The sequence below is a fragment of the Aythya marila genome, assembly GCF_965140915.1.
Source record: "Aythya marila genome assembly, chromosome: Z".
NCBI classification, from domain to species: Eukaryota; Metazoa; Chordata; class Aves; order Anseriformes; family Anatidae; genus Aythya; species Aythya marila.
The window spans coordinates 46,801,397-46,825,558 of NC_139080.1; the positions used below are offsets into that span (position 1 = coordinate 46,801,397).

Here is a 24,162-nt window from a genome sequence, read left to right on the forward strand (position 1 = left end):
TGAGATGTCCATTCTTGAGCCCTGGTTTGTTGTTTTCAAGGTATGTTTTCCACATCACACTGCAGCCTCTATTTTTCAAGTCTGTGACTTCACTTGATTTTGGGTCATCATCTCCCTCCCTTGTCATTTCTAGTTTAGAGCTCTCAAAAGGTTTGGTACTCTTTTGGAAAATATGCTTTTGCTCTACATTGTAAAGTGGACCTGTCTCTTCTTCCTAGCAGCCCTTGATCCTCAAAGAGTGTCCTAAGGATGTTAAACCTGAAACATTGTTGCTGATACAAACTGCACAATGAGAATCACAGGATCCACTCATTCTTCCTCAAGTACTATTCTCTTAACAGCAGAAACAATTAAATAATATAAAAGAATATCTGTCAAAATCATTACAAATTGAATGAAACACAAAGGAACAGATAACACTATAGAGTATTTGCAGTTCATAAGAAGAAAAATTCAATTGTCCTTGAAAGATACATTTGTGAAGTAAATGAAGATGTAAAAGACATTTATTTTTCAGCTGGCTGCTTAACTTTTTCCAAGACAATGGAAAACCCCATTTATTTACTAATTTTATTTAAATAAAAGAAAAAAAAAGAAAAAAAAAAGAGTATAAATATATAAATATATATGCACATACACACACATATAATGTGTTTATTTCTCCAAATTGTCACCATGGAAATGAACTCCATTCAAATTAACTACAGTACTTAAAGTCAGCTATTTATGTTCCATTTTCAAGAACTGTTACCAAAAGAATGCAGCTGTGTTCTGAAGTATATAGCTCCTTGATTTTCCATACATCTTGATAATGTACATCTTATGAAGAATTGATTTATGAAGAGTACAATGAATAAATATTACATTCTACCAAAAAATAAATTCTAGGATGACTATTTTACTCCATTATGTCACTGAATGAATGTAGATAGTAAAAGTATTTATCAATTTCAAATTAAAATAATGGATGTAAGTCTAATAACTTCAATAAAAAGTTCAATAATGTAACTTTGTATATTGTCAAGTATATAAGAAATCAGCTAGATAGGTATATTCTTATGAGGTAATAGTAACAGTAGGGTTTGTTTGTTTGGGAATATACTCTTGCTATAAGTTAATGAGACAAAAGTATAAATGACATTTATCCCTGGTCTCTAAAATCCTGTTCACTGTTCTGCAGCACTAGTTCCGAAGAAGCAAAATCAACTCAGCAAAATTTGGAAAATAACAGAAACAAACTTCCCCACCAGAATGCGTGAATGAAGATTGTGAAAGGACTACAGAGGTTGAGCAAAATTGTTATAAAATTTCTCATATATGCTCTAATTCCACCATCAGTTCATAATGACTAAAAATAAATTGAAAGAGTTGTGAGAGATAAAGCTTGGATCTACTGAAGTGTGTGTTATCAAGACAGAAAGAATGAGCCCAAATACCCAAGGTGTCATAATTTTTTCCTGCTTCATTTTTGCTAACACCTACCAGCTTTGAATAGCCTCTAGATTTGAACATCAATCTCTATGCACTTTCTGTGTTCCACAGAATCACAGAATGGTTAAGGTTGGAAGGAAGCTCTGGAGTTCATCTAGTCCAATGATCCTTCCAAGCAGGGTCACCTGAGAGCACTCTGCTCTCAGGAGTGCTCTGCAGGACTGCATCCTGAGTTTTGAATATCTCCAGAGTGGAAGACCACAGCCTCTCTGGGCAACCTGTTCCAGTGCTTGGATATCCTCACAGAAAGAAATGTTTTCTCACAGGGTATAAATAAGGAAAATATAAATATAAATATATATATATATAAAAGGTTGAAAAACTTTATGAACTTTTTTTTTTTTTTTTTTTTTTTTTTTTTTTTCCCCCCCACAGTTTTTCCCATATGTCTTAATCAAATCAATAATATCAAAATTCTTAGTAAACTGTGAAAATATCTTTGGAAACTATGAAATGCCTTTGAGAAGCTGGAAGTCCTGGGAGCCTACTCATACATCAGATGATCAGATGTTTTAGTGGTCTTGAGCAAAAACTTTAGTTGCATTAGTTTCCTTTGGAATATGCTGATTTGTTTGTTGTTGATCTTTTCACTTAATGCAATAGTTCAGTTAATGCTCTACAGGGTAAGACTCCAAACAATGCAAACTGTCTGTCATTTTTAACTGTTTCTAGGTATCCTTATTTCTGACCAACTATAGTAAAAAAAAAAAAAAAAAAAAAAAAAAAAAAAGAGAGAGAGAGAGAAATCTGATCACTGGCCCTTGGCAGTTTGGGAAAGCAGACGTGAGAAGGTACATGAGGCTCAAAAAAGTTAGGTAAATCAAGACATAAATATTGCTTTAATCAAATCCTTGAGGAAATAAATAAATAAACATATAAATGAATAAATAAGTGATATGTTAAAATTATTCATAATAATTTAAACTATGTAATCATAATAATTTATAAATTATTTAAATTATTATATAAATCATATATAAGCATTCCAGAAGTTGGACTCAATGATCATTGTAACGATCCTTCCAACCTGGAATATTCTACAATCCTACGATTCTCTATGTAACTATATATAGAATATAATCTTAAATATACACAAACATTTAAACTAAACTATTGTGCAAACCATTATCTTGCTCATTTAATACAGTGAGGACTCTTGCAGATTGAGTACACCCTCAGCAAATTTACAGATGACACCAAGCTGAGTGGTGTGATTGATACAATAGAAAGAAGGGATGGCATCCAAAGGGGCCTGGACAAGCTTGAGAAGTGGGCCCACATGAACTGTATGAGGTTCAACAAGTCCAAGTTGTACTGGGTCTGGCCGGAATGTTAGCTTTCCCGGCAGCAGCCCATACAGTGCCGTACTCTGTACTTGTAGCAGGAACAGCAGTGTTATCACACCAGTGTTGTGTCTACCGCTGAGCAGCAGTGGCACAGCATTGGGCCTTTCTCTAACCCTCCTAGGGGGTGGGCAAAAAAGTGAGGAGAGAAACATCACTAGGGCAGCTGACCTAAACCAATCAAAGGGATATTCCAAACCATGTGGTGTCACACTCAGCAATAAAAGGTGGAAACAGGAAGAAGAGGGGAGGGGTGGGCTCTCGTTGAGAAGACGTCGGTCCTCCTCTCGAACACCGGCTGCGTGCGTTGAGGCCTTGCTTCAAGGACGTGGTCAATCATCGCTCATTTGTGGGAAGTAGAGAGTAATTTCTTTCCTCTGCACTTCCATATAGCTTTCATTTATTTTGTTTGTTTGTTTTCCTCCCTTTTTTCCCCTTTCCCTTTTATTTCCCCTTAGTTAAATTGTTTAGTTCATGGTAGTCTTTATTTAATTATTATAATTATTTCCCTTTAATTAAATTATCCTTATCTCAACCCGTGAGTTGTTCTTTGCTTTACTTCTCCCCCTCCTCATCTAAAGGAGGGGGAGTGAGAGAGAGGTTGTGGGGTTTAGCTGCCCAGCACGGTAAAACCACCACAAAGTGCAAGGTGCTGCACCTGGGTTGGGGCAATCCTGGACATGAGTACAGAATGGGAGAAAAAATCATTGAGAGGAGCCCTGAAGAGAAGAACTTGTGGGTTCTGATGGATTAAAAGCTTGACATGAGCCAACAGTGTGCACTTGCAATCCAGAAGGCCAACTAAATCCTGGGCTCCATCAAAAGAGGAGTGGCCAGCAGGTTGAGGCAGATGATTGTCCCCCTTTACTCTGACCTTGTGAGGCCCCACTTGGAGGGGTTACACTACTGCATGTAGGTCTGGGACTTCCAGCACAAGAAGGATGTGGATCTGTTAGAACAGGTCCAGAGGACAGCCATGAAGATGATCTAGGGTCTGGAGTACCTTTCCTATGTAGAAACTCAGAGAGAACTGGGCCTGCTAAGCCCACAGAAGAGAAGGCTCCGAGCTGACCTTGTTGCAGATTTTCAGTACTCAAAAGGGAGTTTATAGAAAAAGATGAAGAAACAAATTTTTGCTAAGGCAGACGATGATCAGACAAGGTTAAACTAAAAGAGGGGAGATTTAAATTAGAGATTAGAAGGAAATTATTCTCTCAGATGGTGGTGAATCTCTGGAACAGGCTGTCCAGATAGGTTGTGGAAGCCCCATCCCTGAAGATGTTCAAGACCAGGCTGGATGAGGTTCTGAGCAACCTGATCTAATGGGTGGCATACCTGCCCATGTCAGGGGGGTTGGAACTATATGATCTATGAGGTCTCTTCCGACCCAAGTCATTCTATGATTCTATGACCTGGGGATCCTGTTGGACACCAAGTTGAACATGGGCTAGTGGTGTGCCCTTACAGCAGAGAAGGCTCATGGTATTCTGGGCTGTGTTAAACAAAGCACTGTCAACAGATTAAGGGAAGTAATCCTTCCTCTCTCCTCAGGACTGCTGAAGCCACACTGGAGTACTGTGTCCAGTTCAGAGACCTCCAGTACAAGAGAGACATGGAATTCCTGAACAGTGTCCAGTGAAAGTAAAGGAAGATGGTGGGAACTGGAGCCTCTTTCTGGTGAGGAAAGGCTGAGAGAGTGGGGACTGCTTAGTCTGGAGAAGAGAAGGCTCAGGGGTATCTTATCAATATATATGTAAATACTTGAAGGGATGGTGCAAAAGGATGTAGCCAGGCCTTTTTCATTGGTGGCCGGAGAGAGGACAGCTGGCAGTGCTCACAAACTGAAACATAGGAGGTTCCTTCTGAATATCAGGAAACACTTAATTGTTCAAGTGACTGAGCACTGCCACAGGTTGGCCAGAGAGGTTGTGGAGTCTGCCTCCTTGGAAATATTCAAAAGCCATCTACACATGGCCCGGAGCTACTGGCTGTAGGTGGCTATTGGTCTGAGCAGGGGTGTTGGACCAGATGACAACCAGAGGTTCCTTGCAACCTCTATAAATAAAAAAAACCCTCTATAAATAAATGTGTCCTGTATTAAAAATAAATAATGAAATAAACACATGGAAATATATTAATGTTACAATAACGTGTTATATCCTATGAATGTCTATCAAAGATATCACTAATGTGAAGTCAGTAGATAAAGACAGAACATTAGTACTGATGATATGAAGCATGTATTTGCCAGGTATATTACAGAACAGGGAATTTGAGAGCAGTGCCAAAAAATGTCCTGTAAGTATTATTTTACTAAGACAGTAATTACCTCTTTTGAGTATAACACAGTATCATACTGTGGAGTAATGAGATCAACCTCACATCATCTTTGTAGTTTTAGTTTTAGTTGTGCAACTTGCAACAGATAAGACGTAAGGAAGATGTTGCTACATTTTCGCTTCACAAACACACACACACAAATAAATAAAAAATTAAAAAATCTCACACCATTAATACAGACACAATCTTAACCAGCCTGAAGAAAACTTACATATATGTATCAATATCAAATTCTTTATGTAGTTTATTAGAGTAGATAACATATGAAGTAAATATTCTTAATTTAAACTGTTCTTAGAAGCTAAATGAATTGTCTTTTTTTTTTTTTTCTTTTTTCTTTTTTTGTTAGTTAATTAGTTTGTTTTTTTTGCTTGTTTTCTTACATAATCTTTCTATAGGATCAATCCTGTGGCAAAAAAGTAACGTACAATAAAATACATAAAACCAAACCAAACCAAACCAAAACATAATCTTCCTCTAAAGCAGTTACTGTCACCACAAAATGAATTGTGTAAGTTCTCGTTGTGCATATATATACTCATAACAGAGACACTGTCTTCTTTTTATCTTGGAGAATTTTAAGTTTCCTATTTGCACAATGGCAATAAGGACAATAGGGATATCACACAAGAGAGAAATAAAGTATGTTGCAAGATGTGATAGAGAAAATTACAGGAGTAAATGAACACAATGAAAGTCTAGATTCTAGGCAAGTGAGAAACCAAAGCTTCAGATTGGAATTTTTTTGTGAACAAGAGACTGAATAAAGCATAAATGTTGTTGAATGCATAAGGTACAGGACCAGGAAGAAGAAAAGCTGATTATTTGTTATTGATGATCAATGGCAGGAAAGAATGCAGTCCTTCTATCAGAGAAGAAACAGGGGGGGACTCACATGAATGTTCATCTGGAAATGAAAAAGTTCAACCCCATTTATTTTTTTTATTAAAAAATAAAAAGTAATAAATAAATAAATAAATAGATAGATAAATTAGTCTTGGCACGTAAAAATGTGGAGGAAGTTGAATCTTGAATTTGACAGTTTAAGCAGTGTCATTACCTAGTCCAACCTTTAACCTAGTACTAAAGCACACCATTAGACCATGAAACTAACATGAAACTAAGTTCTAAATCTACACATTTCTTGAAGACCGCCAGGGATGGTGACACAACTGCTTCCCTGGGCTGCTTCTTAATGTCACAGAATCACAGAATTTCTAGGTTGGAAGAGACCTCAAGATCATCGAGTCCAACCTCTGACCTAACGCTAGCAGTCCCCACTAAACCATATCATCCCTAAGCTCTACATCTAAACGTCTTTTGAAGACCTCCAGGGATGGTGACTCTACCACTTCCCTGGGCAGCCTGTTCCAATGCCTCTCAACCCTTTCAGTAAAGAAGTTCTTCCTAACATCTAACCTAAAACTCCCCTGGCTCAACTTAAGCCCATTCCCCCTCATCCTGTCACCAGGCACGTGGGAGAACAGACCAACCCCCACCTCGCTACAGCCTCCCTTGAGGTACCTATAGAGAGCGATAAGGTCACCCCTGAGCCTCCTCTTCTCCAGGCTGAAGAAGCCCAGCTCCCTCAGCCGCTCCTCGGAGGACTTGTTCTCCAGGCCCCACACCAGCTTCGTCGCCCTTCTCTGCACCCGCTCAAGCACCTCGATGTCCTTCTTGTAGCGAGGGGCCCAAAACTGAACACAGTACTCGAGCTGTGGCCTCACCAGAGCTGAGTACAGGGGGACGATCACCTCCCTAGCCCTGCTGGCCACACTGTTCCTGATACAAGCCAGGATGCCGTTGGCCTTCTTGGCCACCTGAGCACACTGCTGGCTCATATTCAGCTGACTATCCACCATCACTCCCAGGTCCTTCTCTGCCTGGCAGCTCTCCAACCATTCCTCTCCCAGCCTGTAGCTCTGCTTGGGGTTATTGCGCCCCAGGTGCAGGACCCGGCACTTGGCCTTGTTGAACTTCATGCAGTTGACCTCAGCCCATCGGTCCAGCCTATCCAGATCCTCCTGCAGAGCTTTCCTACCCTCAAGCAGATCGACACACGCACCTAACTTGGTGTCATCTACGAACTTACTGAGGGTGCACTCAATGCCCTTGTCCAGATCATCGATGAAGATATTAAAGAGGACCGGCCCCAGCATCGAGCCCTGGGGGACGCCACTAGTGACTGGCCTCCAACTGGACTTGACTCCATTCACCACGACTCTTTGGGACCGTCTATCCAGCCAGTTTCTAACCCAACGAAGCGTGCGCCAGTCCAAGCCAAGAGCAGTCAGTTTCTTGAGGAGAATGCTGTGGGAGACGGTGTCAAAAGCCTTGCTGAAGTCACGGTAGACCACATCCACAGCCTTTCCCTCATCCACCCAGCGCGTCACTTTGTCATAGAAGGAGATCAGGTTCGTCAAGCAGGATCTGCCTTTCATAAACCCATGTTGACTGGGCCTGATCGCCTGCTTACCCTGCAAGTGCTGTGTGATGACTCTCAGGAGGATCTGCTCCATGAGCTTTCCTGGCACTGAGGTCAAACTGACAGGCCTGTAGTTTCCCGGGTCTGCCCTCCGGCCCTTCTTGTAGATGGGCGTCACATTTGCTAGCCACCAGTCAACTGGGACCTCCCCCAATAACCAGGACTGCTGATAAATGACGGACAGTGGCTTGGCCAGCTCCTCTGCCAGTTCTCTCAGTACCCTTGGGTGGATACCAGCCGGCACCATCGACTTGTGCACATCCAATTGCCGTAGCAGGTCACCAACCAGTTCTTCATGGATAGTGAGGGCCACATCCTGCTCCCCATCCCCTTCCACCAGCTCAGGGTACTGAGTATCCAGAGAACAACCGGTATTGCCGCTAAAGACTGAGGCAAAGAAGGCATTGAGCACCTCCGCCTTTTCCTCATCTCTTGTAACTAAGTTTCCCCCCGCATCCAGTAAAGGATGGAGATTCTCCTTAGTCCTCCTTTTTGTGTTGATGTATTTATAGAAACGTTTTTTGTTATCTTTAACGGCAGTAGCCAGATTGAGCTCCAGATGAGCTTTGGCCTTCCTAATTTTGTCCCTGCACAGCCTCGCTACATCTTTAAAGTCCTCCCTAGTGGCCTGCCCACTTTTCCAAAGCTTATAAACCCTCTTTTTTCTCCTAAGCTCAAGCCACAATTCTCTGTTGAGCCAGGCTGGTCTTCTTCCCCGCCAGCTCGTCTTTGGGCACGTGGGGACAGACCGTTCCTGCGCCATTAAGATTTCCCTCTTGAAGAGCGCCCAGCTTTCCTGGACCCCTCTGCCCTTCAAAACCGCCTCCCAAGGGACTCCACCAACTAGTGTCCTGAGTAGCTCAAAGTCAGCCCTCCGAAAGTCCAATACAGCGGTTTTACTGGTCCCTTCCTGGCCTCGCCAAGAATAGTGAACTCCACCATTTCGTGGTCACTCTGCCCAAGACAGCTCCCGACAATCACATCCTCCACCAGTCCTTCTCTGTTTGTGAAGAGAAGGTCTAGCGGGGCACCACCCCTGGTAGGTTCACTAACCAGCTGCATCAGGAAGCTATCTTCCATGCTCTCCAGAAACCTCTTAGACTGCTTTCTCTGGCCTGTGTTGTGCTTCCAGGATATGTCAGGGAAGTTGAAGTCCCCCATGAGTACAAGAGCTGATGATTTCACAACTTCTTTCAGCTGCCTGTAGAACTCCTCATCCGTCTCCTCATCCTGGTTTGTCGGTCTGTAGCAGACCCCAACCAGGACACTAGCCTTGTTGTCCCTGCCGATCCTAACCCAAAGGGACTCGACCTTGTCATTCCCAGCCTCGAGTTCTACAACATCGAAAGACTCTCTAATATAGAGAGCCACACCACCACCCCTTCTGTGCTGCCTGTCACTTCTGAAGAGCTTATAGCCAGGCATTGCAGCACTCCAGTAATGAGACTGGTCCCACCATGTCTCTGTGATGGCAACCAAGTCGTAGCCTGCCTGCTGCACAATGGCTTCCAGCTCCTCCTGTTTGTTACCCATGCTGCGTGCATTGGTGTAGATGCACTTCAGCTGGGCCATTGCCTTATCCTCCGGCCTTGTCATTGTTCCCCCTGGCACAGCCCCAACAATCCTAGCTTCAGCCCCATCCCCCTTCCTTCCTAGTTTAAAGCCCTCTCAAGGAGCCCTGCCAGCTCCTGGCCCAGGATCCTTTTTCCCCTAAAAGATAGGGACCCGTCTGCGGCCATCAGGCCAGGTGCTGAGTAAAGTGCCCCATGATCAAAAAAAACAAGATTTCTGCGTTGGCACCAGCCCCGGAGCCACGTGTTTAACAGGTGGGCTTTCCGTGTCCTCCCTGAACCCCTCCCTGCCACCGTAGGGATGGACGAAAACACCACCTGCACTCCCGCTCCATCCACTAACCGACCCAGCCCCCTAAAGTCTCTTTTGATAGCCTTCAGGCTTCTCTCTTCAGTGTTGTCACTGTCCGCCTGGACTATCAAAAGAGGATAATCGTCAGAGGGGCGTACCAGGTTGGGAAGCTTCCTGGCAACGTCCTTGACCCTGGCCCCAGGGAGGCAGCAGACTTCCCTACGGGTAGGGTCAGGCCGACAAATAGGGCCCTCTGTTCCCCTAAGAATAGAGTCTCCAACAACAATAACCCTCCTGTCTTTCTTGATGGAGGCAGTCCTGAGGTATGGAGTCAACCTCCTCGCCCTAGGCATCCTCCTGGGAACACTTGCTACCTCTTCCTCAGCTACTGGTCTGTCGAGCTCCAGGGCCTCAAACCTGTTGTGTAAGGGCACCTGGGAATGCGGGGCCGGAAGGGGAGGGCGTCGCCTGCGATGTCGAGCAGGGACCTGTTTCCATTCCTCCTGAACTCCCAGATCCCCTCCCTCTGCCCGACGGCTACAGGGCAGGGGGTCCACCCCCATTTGAGGAGTCTCCCCTCAGTACCTCCCCTTGAGGCCTTGCAGGGAGTTACTCCACAAGTCTATCTCTCGCTCACACTCCCTGATGGCCCTCAACCTCTCCACCTCCTCCTTGAGCTCTGCCACCATGCAGACCAGGTCATCCACCTGCTCGCACCTCACGCACGCAGTTTCTCTGCGTCCCGCCGATGGCAGCAACAGGCTCAGACACTCCTTGAATCCGGTGACCTGAACTGCGGCATTTTTTAACGGGTAGTCGGTCTGGGTGTGTACCGACTTCCTGGAGAGCGCACCGTGCCTCGTGGAGACCATTATCACCTAGCTAACGGCTGTCGTTAAGGAGGTGTTCGTGTGGGCGGGGTTAGCGCTCTGCCCTGCCTGTGCGAACTGCCTGCGCGAACTGCCGTGAAAGGGTTGTCACACAACCCTTTCAGTATAGAAATTTCTCCTAATCTTCTAAACCTAAGCTTTTCATGGTGCAACTTTAGTCATTTCCCCTATTCTTATCACTTGGAGCTTGGGAGAATCTCCATCTCACTATAACCTCTTTTACGGTAATTCTATATAAGGTCTCCCCTGCGCCTTCTCTTCTTTTAACTTAAAGAAAACAAAACAAACAAACAAACAAACAAACAAACCACCAAAACAAACAAACAAACAAAAAACCAAACAGCTCCCTTATTTGCTCCTCAAAATACTTGTTTTCTAGACCCATCACCATCTTTGTTGCCCTCTTTTGGACATGTTCCAGCAACTCATTGTTCTTCTTGTACTGAGGGACACAAAACTGAACACAGTATTAGAGGTCTGGACTCACCAGCACTGAGTACGGAAGGACAATCACTTCCCCATTCCTGCTGGCCACACTGTTCCTGATACAAGCCAGGATGCTCTTGGCCTTCTTGGCCAACTGAGCACAATCCTGGCTCATATTCAGCCATCTATCAACCAGCATCCCCAGGTTCCTTTACACCAGGTAGCTTTCCAGCCACACTTCCCTAAGCCTATAGCAATGCATGTTTTGTTTATATTTATTTATTTATTTATTTATTTTTGTCCCCAGTGCAGGACCTAGCACTTAGTTTTGTTGAACTTCATACAGTTGGCCTCACCCATTGGTCCAGCCTTTCCAGACCTCTCTGCAGAACCTTCCTTCCTTTGAGCAGATTGATGGTCACACCAAATTTAATGTCATCTGCAAATTTACTGAGCGTGCACTCATTCCCCTCCAGATGATTGAATAAAATATTGAAGAGATCTGGCACCAGTACTGAGCCCTAGGGACAGCTCTAGTGACAGACTTTTAACTGGATTTAACTCAATTTACCACAACTCCTTGGGCCACCCAGACAGTTTTTAATCCAACATAGCATATAGCTATCTAAGCCTTAGGCAGCCAACCTCTTTAGAAGAATTCTGTGGAAAGCAATGTCAAAAGCCTTTCCCAAGAACATTGGAAAAAAATCTTGCAATAACAACTGTCTGAGTTCTCTGGGATGAATCCAGCTGGGCCCCACAGACTTATATGCATCCAGATGGAGCAGCAAGTCCCACACAAGTTCAGAGTTGGCTGGGAGTTTATCTTTACCATAGTCATGGTCCTCCAACTGAGATTTCCAGGTGTCTCAGGGACCATCATTGGTGCTGAAGACAGAGACAAAGATGGCATTACATGTCTTTACTTTATCTGTGTTCTTATTTGTGAGGTGACCATCCTCATGAAGTAATGGACCAACATTACTTGGTCCATTACTTTGGCCCTCCCTTTGCAATTAACATATTATAAATAAAATAAATAAATAAATAGATAAATAGATAAATAGATAAAATTAAAGATTAAATACTCTAATTGACCTCTGGCTGCACGAACAGCAGATAGCTCTCCCTGCAAACAGCATCACTGTAGTCCTCCTATGTCACCCAATTATATACGTACAATTTATTTTTCCAACTAAGCTCAATAATAAGATCCATGCACAGCAAAGCCAACCTTCTGCTTCTTCTCCTTGACTTCTGATATTTTGTAATTGTTTGTTATTGTGCTCTTAAGAAGAGGTATTTAAGAAGAGACCAACACTGATGGACACCAATGCCTTCAAATGTAGTTTTTCAGGGGATCTTGCAAACTAGTTCACCAAACAGCTTGAACTCTGCTTTTCCCATATCCAGGGTTGAAGATTTTGTGGCAGTTTTCCTTCTGTTACCAAAGACAAATTCAACTACTTCTTGGTCACTATGGCCAAGATGGCCATCAATTGGCACTTCACCCATGAGACCCTGTCTGTGTACAGGCAGAAGGACACCTTCCCTAGTAATCTCCCTTAGTAGCTGTACCAATAAGTTATCAACAAGATGTTTTAGGAATCTCCTCAACCTGCTTATATCAGCTCTGTGGTACTCCCAGGTCATACCTGGCAAGTTGATTTCCCCCAAAAGGACTGCAGGTGATCTAGACGTAAAGTTCCCTAAAGAATATTTCATTGATGTCATCATCCTGGCCAGGTGGTCTATAGTAGACTCCCACAATGACATGCCTTTATTTGTTTTTCCCTTACCCAGAGGGTCTCAACTGTGCCATCACCAACTGCAAGCTCCATACACTCTAGCCCCTCCATTATATATAGCATCACCACCTCACCTTGCCTGCCCTGCCTATACCTCCTGAAGAACCTATGGCTTTGCACCAGTTTTACTTATACCAATGACGTTGTAGCTCTGGGACTGATTTAAGGCTTTTGCCTTAAACTCTTGCTTGTTTCTCATGATGCATATATTGATGTAGAAGTATTTCAAATATGTTTAATTGTACCCAGCACCCCATGGAGTGGACTAAAAGATTTCACTAGCCTGCAGTCTCTCAGAAAAAATTATAATGTCCAGGAAATCAATATGACAGTAACAGTCAAGCCATTGCCTGTCAAATGCAGAATCAACTATTATTATTATTTTGTTAATGACAGAAAATATATTGTAAATGTACCACTTAAACAAATATCATCTTTGAAGTATCCGTCAACTGTGTAGAATCATCCCTTATTTCTGGTTCAATCTACTTGTACTGTTACTTGTACTGTCTTGTACTCAAGAACAAGATTATGTATGTATACATTTTCAACATTTTCTTTTCAAGTAGAAAGCATGCTATGCTAAAACAAAATTTTATTTATTTATTTATTTATTTTGGTGGTGGTGGTGGTTTTTCTTTGTTGTTTGTTTGTTTATGAATATCATAAAAAGAGTTTTCATTAAATTATTTTTTGAATTACATCTATGTGCCACTCATCCCAACACAGGAGCTGGAAAATAAGCATTACATATTGCTAGATGATGCAGAAACAGTGAATTCTGCACATAAACCTATTAAATTGTTTATATTCAATATTAAAACTAAGCTTAGAATTCTACTTTCAAGTGTAATTTATACAAGAGAATACAAAAATGAATGGATGTTTCTTTTAGTTGATTACGCAAAACACTTACTGTACATGCATCCATATGCTTCTATGCGCATTCCAATTCTGCCTTTGGGATTCCAGTCCAAAGGCACAAAGCGGAGAAATCTTGCTTTAATGGAATGTTGAAGCTTGTAGTATACAACACTATCGGCATTTGTGTTTCCAGAAAATGCCTAGAAGAAAATTAAAAACAGATCAGTCACATCCATATCAAATACAGAAATATATTTTCTTACTGCTGATCTTTTCATTTTACACCCTCATCTGGTCAAGAACAAAAAATAATAATAATAAAAAAAAAATTGTTAGTGAATTAAATAGGAATAACCATTCAATCAAATTTGATTCTTCTAGATTAAGTCAGCTGTCTATTTAGTGCCAAATCATTAAAAACCTCAGACCTTCTGAAATTTAAGTGAATGAAACGTAATTTCTCAAACCAAACGTTCCTTTCCAAAATGTGTAGAACACCCTGGCATTTCAATGTGTTGTACTACTACCTAATATTCATAAGATGGTAGAGAAAGCTCTTTGCTTTGCTTTTGCCTAAAGGTCACTTAAATTTCATTAAAATCATATATGATGTGGAGTATGCTGAATACAAAAAAGTTCCATTTATAATTGCGGTGATGTGGAAAGGCTCTGGTTTCCAAATAAAGAAGGCAGAGTACTGTGAAAGAATTTAAATTCAGTGTTCTATTGAAAAGGAAAAATATGTTTAAACTTTTTTTTTTCCCCCCAATGGAGGAAAAAACAAAACAAAACAAAACAAAAAAGAAAAAGAAAAAGAAAAAAAATATATCAGAGAGAGAGAGAAAAAAAAGCTGAATTTAACATATAAGGTTAATTTTCGTGTTGTTACATTAGGAGACATAAGGTGTTATTGTTTAACTTGACCATCAGCACAGCAACACATTCACCCATCTTCCCCCTAGCAGTGGGATGGGGTAGAGAATTGAAAAAAAAAAAAAAAAAAAGTAAACGCTTGTGGGTCTGTGGGTCAAGGTAAAGAGAGTTTAATAGAAACAGAGAAGAAAGAAAATAATAATTATAATAACGATAATAGTAATAATAATGATGTGCAAAACAAGTGATGCACAAGGCAATTGCTCATATCCCACGAAACAATGCCCATCTTAACCCCGAGCACTGGTCTCCCTCCACCCTGGCCAGCCACCTCATATTAATTTTTCAGCATGATATCTTATGGTATGGAATATCCCTTTGGCCAGTCTGGGTCAGCTGTCCTGGTTCTTTCTCTTCCCAGCTCCCTGATGAGCCCCCAACCTCCTCACTGGCAGAATGGTATGAGCAGCTGAAAAGTCCTTTGCTTAGTGTAAGCACTGCTCTGCAACAAGTAAAGTTATCAACATTATTCTCATCCTAAATCCAAAAAACAGCACCATACCAGCTACTAGGAGGAAAATTAACTGCATCCTAACTGAAACCAGGACATAAGAAAATATAAAACGAACATAAAAACAAGGAACTGTAATCATAAAAAATCAGTAGCAACATAAAAACTGTAGTATAATTTTGATTTTGCTGGTTACATTAAGACCTCTCTCCCCTCCCCCTCTCCCCCTTTCTTTTCCCCTCATTGCCTGTTTGTGTTATATGAAATAATTTGTTCACACAATTGGGATTTAAATATTTGATGCATAAAACATAAATAGTTTTCTGAAATGTTTTGATTAACAGAAATAAAAAGATTATACATTTCTGGATAGATGGAAAATGCTGTTGCTCGAGTTATAAGCAACAGAGGTAGTGGCTGCAAAAGTATATAGAAAACAAAAAGTCTACACTTTTAAAGTTCTCTTTACATAGCTTTTTGAAGCATAGAAGAGCTTCATTCTATTTGTTATGTATCCTTCTATACATGAAACTTTTGAATTTCCTTCCCTTGCACTAGTTAAATTTCTGTATAAATTCTAATCTCTGAAAATTCAGTAGAAAAAAAATAATAATAAAGAAATAAAGAAATAAAGGAAAGAAAACAGAAAGCAACTAGTGAATGTGCTCATTACAGATAACCTGTTGAGCTAGTAATAAGCAATGAGAGTTAGTGACTGAATATCTATACCACTTTCAGCTTCATGCTTTGTGATTTAACTATCACAGTGGGTGAATCTGGAAAGACTGAAAAATAAACACCAGAGAACTACTATTCCAGGGTGAGAGCACTCCAGACCTCTTGTTCCTTCAAATCCTTATTTGCAGCCTGTAACAAATGTAGTTGCTAGAGAAAGTGTCAATTAGTTTGTTGACTGAACCAGAACCCAGACCCCAGACAATTAAATACTGGAAGTAAATGAAGTGTTCGATTAAGATCTTTTTTATTATTTTTTTTTCAAGATCATTTTAAGAGAGCAGCCACCTCATTAAAAGTAGTTCTTAAATTTTAGAAAAGGAATGCATATTGCTTTTTTTTTTTTTATGCAGTATGTACTTAACCCATGTGTTATTAATTTAAAAATATATATTTAATTCAATAACAGCCTAAAAGTAATTCACACTAGTCCTTAAATGATTCAAACTGTCCAGTTTATAAATTGATACTTTTAGTTTCCATTTTATAAAGATTTTATCTGAAAAGAGCTAATTCTTAACGTGTATCGATTGAGTATCAAATAAATTTTTATTGCTTGATTTTAAACAATTTAAAGATTAAAATACACGCTTTGAGGTTATTATTATTATTATTATTATTATTATTGTTATTGTTATTGTTATTGTTATTGTTATTGTTATTGTTATTATTATAATTTTTTACAATAAAATGAAAGAGGAAGCAATCAGTTTCTCCTTCAGAACTTAAGGAATGCCTGTAGCCTAACAAATAAACTGAAGACTTTTTAGAGGAAATGTATACAAAGTATGATAAATACCCGTCTATACAGTACATCAAAATTATAGATTGGTTGGGCTTGAAGAGACATTAAAGATCATACAATTTCATATAATTAACACCCCCTATCCCCAATAGGGAAACTTACCCCTACATCAGGCTGATCCCACCAGGCCTTAACATTTCCAGGCATGGGGCATCCACAGCCCACAGCTTCTCTGGGCAACCTCACCACTGTGAGGCACTGGAAAAATTACTGTATAACAGTCTGATCCAGTAATCATTTAAATACACTAAAATTAGAGCTATGTAATATGCTACCTTCCTCTCATCCCTGCCATCTTCAGATAATTCAGATCACTTCATTCTTGTACCAAATCACTCAAAGGGAACATATCATTAGTTTTAGATTATGTAGGAAGCAGAGTCTTCACAACACACACAGACATCTGATGATTAAAAAAAAATTATGTGACCCTTGGTTAACATGAATGTTACATGTAATAAGCATTGTGTTTGCATAAATATTAATGGGGTTGTAAAGCTAACCCCTCTAACACAACTGCTTACTGATTCTGATTTCCTGCTTTTAGAAACACTATATTTTACTGCTATTGGCATTACATTGGCATGAAAATGTATCATGTTTCTCAGATAAGGTTGTTTTTTAAGACATGGAAGTGCAATACTACAGTGTAAACTTAGATGGTAAAAAGAGCACTCAGCAGTACAGATATGTAAGCAGACAGCTCTTCATGTTCATGCCCTATTTTATTTCATGAAGGGAGAACACCAGGCTGGTGCAATGGCCTTAAATGGGGACCTACCCTCTGTAAGGAATGTTTTAACAATTCATGTCAATAAAGAACACTCCTGTCTGCCTCTGGGTCCTGCACTGGCAATTTAATTCTTGAACCACAGATGCAATGTGTCCCAGTCTCCCCCTCTAGTCAAATTCTAGTCAATTTATCAAGTCTTCAGAAAATACTCCTCAAATTTATGAACCTGTTTGCTTTTGTTATTCCGAACTTCTATTTCTAACAGTTACAGCTTTTTTTTTGTCTTCTTCGAGATTTATTTAACACTGCTATAGGTGTGACTGTCCCTGTGAATGGCTGGTGAGGAATGTTTTAATTACTCGTGAAGTGTCAATAAGAAAGCTATTTGTGTTTGTATGAAGTCTTTGATGCCTGGGGGTTTCAGAACAACTGATAACAACTAGTGACTGTTATGGGATACTATGCAAGCCTCTGATATCTGGCCAGGTGGCCAAGAGATTAAGAAGAAGAAAAAAAGAAGCTGAAGGATGGCTAGGAGACAAGACCTTCAGGGGATGCTGTGTAAACTTGACACGGTGCCAAGGAGTACAAAGGGGAAGGACAAGAAAAAAACTTGGGGAGGAAGACTACGAGCCTTCAGCATGAAAGACCCCTAGAGACCCCCAGAGGGACCACCGGAGTCTGATGCGCATGCTCCAGTAGGAGGGACTGGACCCTGGAAACTAATTATAATAACCTATTTTTTTTAGAAGTAGTAATGAATATGTATTAGTCTAGGAGCATAAAAATCAGCTATCTGATGTAACTGGGGTGCGTCCTGGTGGAGCGGAGACTCCCGGTGCACCCAGCGCTGTTTGCTTACCTCTATTCTTTTAATAAATCCTATTTTTTTATTTAATCCTATTTTGAAGACTGAGCCATTTATAACACCTCTAACCTGTTTTAACCCTCACACCCAGTATCTAACCTGCACCGTCATTATTATTATTATTATTATTATTATTATTATTATTATTATTATTATTATTATTATTATTATACCTCAAGCTATTTTAACCCTGCTTTGAAGGTAGAATTATCTAATTTATTATGCCATCAGAGATCACTTGTGTGCTCCAGGATGTATTAGTAAAGTGAAATCTTTTGTGGGTTTATAGATCAGAAAGGTTGTGAAGGCAAGCTTATGCCAAGACAAGTTAAAAGATAAATTATTTGTTTCCCTCTCCATTCTCTATCCAGAAAGAAAGGAAATGTATTTTTAGACACAAGTGTCATGTCCTAAAGTTCTTCATGTAGTAAAAAAAAAAGCTTTCCCTTTGTGAGACATGTGTTGGGTATTCTAAGACATACTTTAGGTATCCATAACAGATTATACTTATTAATGAATTTGATTATAGATAAACTGTAAAACATGTTATAGGACTAAATATTAGGCATAATTTTAACATATTTTGTGTATATATTGTAATAAATATTTTAATGTTTTTCATATATACTACTTCATATTACATACAAATTAAAATTTAATTTTAATTTCATGTGGTTACTCTCATTTCATGTTTAATTACAAGAATTAGAACAGGACCCCAATGTAGATAATTTTATCATAATAAGTTCAGCAAATGAGGTAGTAAAGCTCCTAAAGAAACGCTTGCAGTTCTCACTGTTGTTTCTGAATTCTACAAAGAACACCAGTAAAAGCAGCCAACAAAATCAGTATGAAATAGATAGAGCTGTTCCTATAACATATTTGCTGGTTTTGCATGATGTTGCTCATTATTTGCAAATGCTAAGAAGCCACGTTGCCTGTACAAGTCTTTCTGTTTCTGGGAGATGCCAAAAGTACAGTTGGCATTAGTGCCAGGGGGAGTCATGAAAGGAATAAAAATCCCAGTAAATTACTGACAATTTGTTTGGCTTGGAGCATCATCCAAACTTCAGTAGGACTGTTGTAATATTAATTCATTCTGTGATCTTTTCAGAGTTCAAAACAGGGAGCTCAAAATAAAATATTTTCTTACCTAATTCCAGAGCTATATTTGGTTTCTTATATTAGGTTAACTATTTAGATCTCTGTAACAAATGGGATGCCTATTCAAGTTAACATAGCGCACAATGCAATTAACATCAATGTCTATGCAATATTCAGTTCACAAGAATCCAGTCATTTCATGGTCTGTGATCCTATCCTCCAACTCAGGATAGTCTTTTTTAGGATATATATATATATATTTGTGTGTGTGCGTATATGTATGTATGTGTATATTTATTTATTTATTTATTTATTTATTTTTCATTCAGACTCTTCCTTCCCATCCCATTAACTGTATGAAGTTATTGTTAATCTTTTGGAGTTGGTCTTGAAAGTCAAAAGGTATGAGCTGTTTAGTTATAGTGGAAATATGAATGCGAAAGTCCTTCTTTTTGACCAGAAAACAATGTACCAGATGACAACCTCCTTTACTTGATTACTTGACTGGAATTATGGCTAGGAGAAAATATGACTGGAGGGGGTAATTCTGTCTCTCTACTCCACTCTTCTGAGACTCCAACTGGAGTGCTGCATTTAGTTCTGGGGCCCTCAGCACAAGAAGGACATAGGCATCTTGGACTGAGTCAAGAGGAGGGCCGTGAAGATGATCATGGCTAGAGTACCTCTTCTATGAAGACAAACTGAGGGTTTGTTTAGCCTGGAGAAGAGAATGCTCTGGGGAGAGTTTATAATGACCTTTTCAGTACCTAAAGACCTTTCAGGTCCCTTCCAACCATTAAACCACTCTATAATTCTATGACTCTGTAAAATGACCAAAGATTTATGCAAAAACTGACAGATGTGTTAGCTATAAAATACTGGTAGTGATGCATTAAGCGATGCATATGTGCATTAAGTATGCATTATGTGATGCATACATCTCAGTGATGCATTAAGTTACATGCTGTACTTTATAATAGTCCTTGTCTATGAATTGTTTGTAGATATAGTTGAACTGTACTAAAGTAATCTTCAGTTGACAAAAGCATATGGCTGTTGTACATACTCATAAATCCACATGAACATAAAGTATATAACATTAACATAAAAGAACATAAAATAAGGATGTATTAATCACAATATGGTTAATATATACCAGGTAAAATAAAATAAAAAATAAAATAACAAATAAAATAAAATAAAATAAAATAAAATAAAATAAAATAAAATAAAATAAAATAATAGTAGAAAATGTCAAAAAATCTTGTTATAGTAAATGTCCACTGTTTGTAACATCTTCTGCTACCCCTGTAAGATCATACTCCAGTTGTCAAGTTCTAATGCATTTGCATGTTGTGCACATTAAATTCACAATGCTATGTTTGAAGGAAAAATAGCTGACTAGATACAGTAATAACATGATTACCAAGCAAAACTGTTTGGGCCTTAAAATCACTGTCATACTGCAAATGCATCACAGAATCACAGAATGGACGAGGTTCGAAGGAACCTCTGAAGATCATCTAGTACAACCCCTCTGCAGAGCAGAATCACCTTGAGCACATTGCACAAATGGCATCCAGGTGGGTTTTGAATATCTCCAGAGAAGGAGACTCCACAACCTCTCTGGGAAACCTGTTCCAGTGCTCTGTCACCCTTACAGCAAAAAAGTGCCCTCTCATATTCAGCTAGAACCTCCTGTACTTCATTTTGTGCCCGTTGTCTCTTGTCTTGTCACTGGGCACAACTGAAAAGAGACCGGCTCCATCATCTCAACACCCTCCCTTCAGATATTTATATACATTAATGACGTCTCCCCTCAGTCTTCTCTTTTCCACGTTAAACAGGACTGGTCTCTCAGTCTGTCCTCATATGACAGCTGCTCCAGTCCTCTAACCATCTTCACAGCCCACCTCTGAACTTGCTCCAGTAGTTCTATGTCTCTCTTGCAGTGGGGAGCCCAGAACTGAACACAGTACTCCAGGTATGGCCTCACCAGGGCTGAGAAGAAGGGGAGGATCACCTCCCTTGACCTACTGGCAACACTCTTATGAATGCACTCCAGTAAACCATCGGCCTTCTTGGCCACAAGGGCACACCGCTGATTCATGGTCAGCCTGCTGTCTACCAGGACTCCCAGGTCCCTCTCTGCAGAACTGAATTCCAGCAGGTCTGTCCCCAGCCTGTATTAGTGATTGGGGTTATTCCTCCCTAGGTGTAGAACCCTGCATTTGCCCTTGTTGAACTTCATGAGGTTCCCTTCAGCCCAACGGTCTGGTCTGTTGTGGTCCCTCTAAATGGCAGCACAGCCCTCTGGGGTATAAGCCACTTCTCCCACCTTTGTGTCATCAGCAAACTTGCTGAGGGTGTACTCTGTTCCATCGTCAAGGCCATTGATGAATAAGTTGAACAACACTGGACCCAGTACTGACCTCTGGGGGACATTGGTAGCTACAGGCCTCTGATTAGATTCTGCACCACTATGTACAGCCCTCTGAGCTCTGCCATCCAGCCAGTTATCAATCTACCTTACTGTCCACTCATCCAGGCCACACTTCCTGAGCTTGTCTTTGAGAATGTTATGGCAGACAGTGTCAAAAGCCTTGCTGAAGTCAAGGGAGACCACATCCACCACTCTCCACTCATCTACCCAGTCAGTCATCTCAGCGTAGAAAGATTTTTTTTTATTTATTTTATTTTTATTTGTCAAAAATGACATCCCTTTGGTGAATCCATGCTGGCTCTTCCTGATCACCTTCTTATCCTCCACATGCTTAGAGATGACCTGCAGGATGAGCTGTTCCTTTTCCATTTTCAGGGATGGAGGTGAGGCTGAATGACCTGTAATTGTCTAGCTCCTCCTTCTTACCCTTTTTGAAGGCTGGTGGGATATTTGCTTTCTTATAGACCTCAGGCATCTCTCCTGTTCTCCAGGACCTTTCAAAGATGATGAAGAGTTGCCTAGAAATAACATTGGCCTGCTCCCTCAGCATCTGTGGGTGCATTCCATTGGGGCCCATGGATTTGTGGATGTCAGATTTGCTTAGATGATCTCTTTGACCACGAAAAAGTCCTCCTTTCTCCAGACTTCTTCTCTTGTCTCCAGGGTCTGAGATTCCTGAGGGCTAATTTTAGCAGTAAAGACTGAAGCAAAAAAGGCACTCATCAACTCTGTCTTCTCTGTTTCTTTGTCACAACAGCACCCGCCCCATTCTGGCCCCATTCTGCAGCAGGCCGACATTTTCCCCAGATTGCTTTTTTCTACTGATGTATTTGAAGAAGTCCTTCTAGTTGTCTTTGACATCTCTTGCCAGATTTAACTCCAAATGCACCCTGGCCTTCCTTGTCACATCTCTGTATACTCTGACAGTGCCCCTATATTCCTCCTAAGTGGCCTGTTCCTTTTTCCACATGCTGTAAATATCCTTCTGTCAGCTTCGCCAGGAGCTACCTTCTCATCCGTGCAGGTCTCCCGCCCCCTTTGCTCATGGGGTTGCACCAATGTTGATCTTGGAGGAAGTGATGCTTGAATATTGACCAGATGTCTTGGACCCCCCTTCCTTCCAGGGCCCTAAGCCATGGGATTCTTCCAAGTAGATCCCTGGAGAGGCCAAAACTTGTTCTCCTGAACTCCAGGGTTGCAATCCTACTTTTTGCCCTGCTTCCTCCTCACAAGATCTTGAGCTCCACCATATGGCTCTAACTCACTGCAGCCAAGGCTGCCCCTGACCCTCACATCTCCAATTAGTCCTTACTGGCTTCTCCACCACCTCTGTCAAAAAGTTGTGACCAATACAATGCAGGAACCTTCTGAACTGTTTGTGCCTAGCTGTGTGGTCTTCCCAGCAGATGTCAGGGTGGTTGAAGTCCCCCATGAGAACCAGAGCTTGTGACTGAGAGGTTACTTGAAGCTGTCTGAAGGAGGCTTCATCTATGTCCTCTTCTTGATCAGGTGGCCTGTAGCAAACACCCAAAACAATGTCAGCCATTGTAGCCTGACCTTTAATCCTTTCCCACAAAGACTCAGCTAGCCTTTCATCTGCCCCTGGGCAGAACTCCACACATTCCCAGTTGCTCTCTCATTGCATTCTCTGTTGTTCTCAAGAGCACCTCCACCATCTCGCCTTCCTGGCTGCTATTTTCTAAAAAGCACATAGCCTTCCATGACTGCATTCCTGTCATATGAGTTGTCCCACCATGTCTCTGTGATTGCAGTGAGATCATAGCATTGCAACTGCATCCAGATCTCCAGTTCTTCCTCTTTGTTTCCCATACAGTGTGCATTAGTATATAAGCATTTCAGGGAGCTGAAATTTTATCTCTCATGCTGCGTGTGCATGTATAGAAACACTTCAGATGTCTTTTATTAAAGTCAACCCCTCATGGGGCAAGTTAGGCCTCCCCAGCATGTAGTGCCTCAAATATTGTCATGAAGTCCCACAGTTTGTCATTGGTGGGCCTGTTTTTGTCCCCTTCCCCCTTCCTATCTAGTTTAAAGCCCTGCCAATTAGCCCTGCTAACTCCTGGGCAAAAGCCCTTTTCCTCCTCAGAGAAAAGTGCAACTCATCTGGAATCATCAGGCTTGGTGTCATGTAGACCTTCCCATGATCAAAAAAACCAAAACTGTGTCAGTAGCACCAGCCTTGGGAGCACGTATTGATCAGCTGGATCTGCCTGTTCCTTTCAGTATTGATCCCCGCTACTGGAAGAATGGAGGAAAACACTACCTGTTCACCTGATCATTCAACTAATAACCTGTGGTGTAATTGCCTGAAGTAACTAGGAAAATAAAACTTAAAGAAAATGTACAGCATTGAAGGGGCTTTCAGGGTAGGGCATAGCTGCATTACCTGAGCGTTCCCTAGGTTTGCAACCTTAGATGCTATCGCGCTGGGGAAACTTGGTGTGCTAGCCCTAAGGAACAGTACGGAGCATAGGGTGGAGTGGAGACACCATGGCTAGGCTCTGTAACCAGGTGGGGACTCGATTGTTCTTGTGCACACCGAGACTGATAAGCTGCACT

At 41.0% G+C, this 24,162-nt stretch overlaps 1 protein-coding gene across 1 annotated transcript in view; it reads right to left on the reverse strand.

Moving 5' to 3' along the window:
• CNTNAP4 (contactin associated protein family member 4) overlaps nucleotides 1–24,162 on the reverse strand; it is a gene marked incomplete at both ends in the record, with an annotated part of 216,329 nt that overhangs the window by 82,438 nt on the left and 109,729 nt on the right. Inside the window, one exon of the mRNA XM_082782767.1 lies at nucleotides 13,563–13,710. Within this exon, the coding sequence (XP_082638893.1) occupies nucleotides 13,563–13,710 (148 nt within the window). The remainder of the gene's footprint in view (nucleotides 1–13,562; nucleotides 13,711–24,162) is intronic.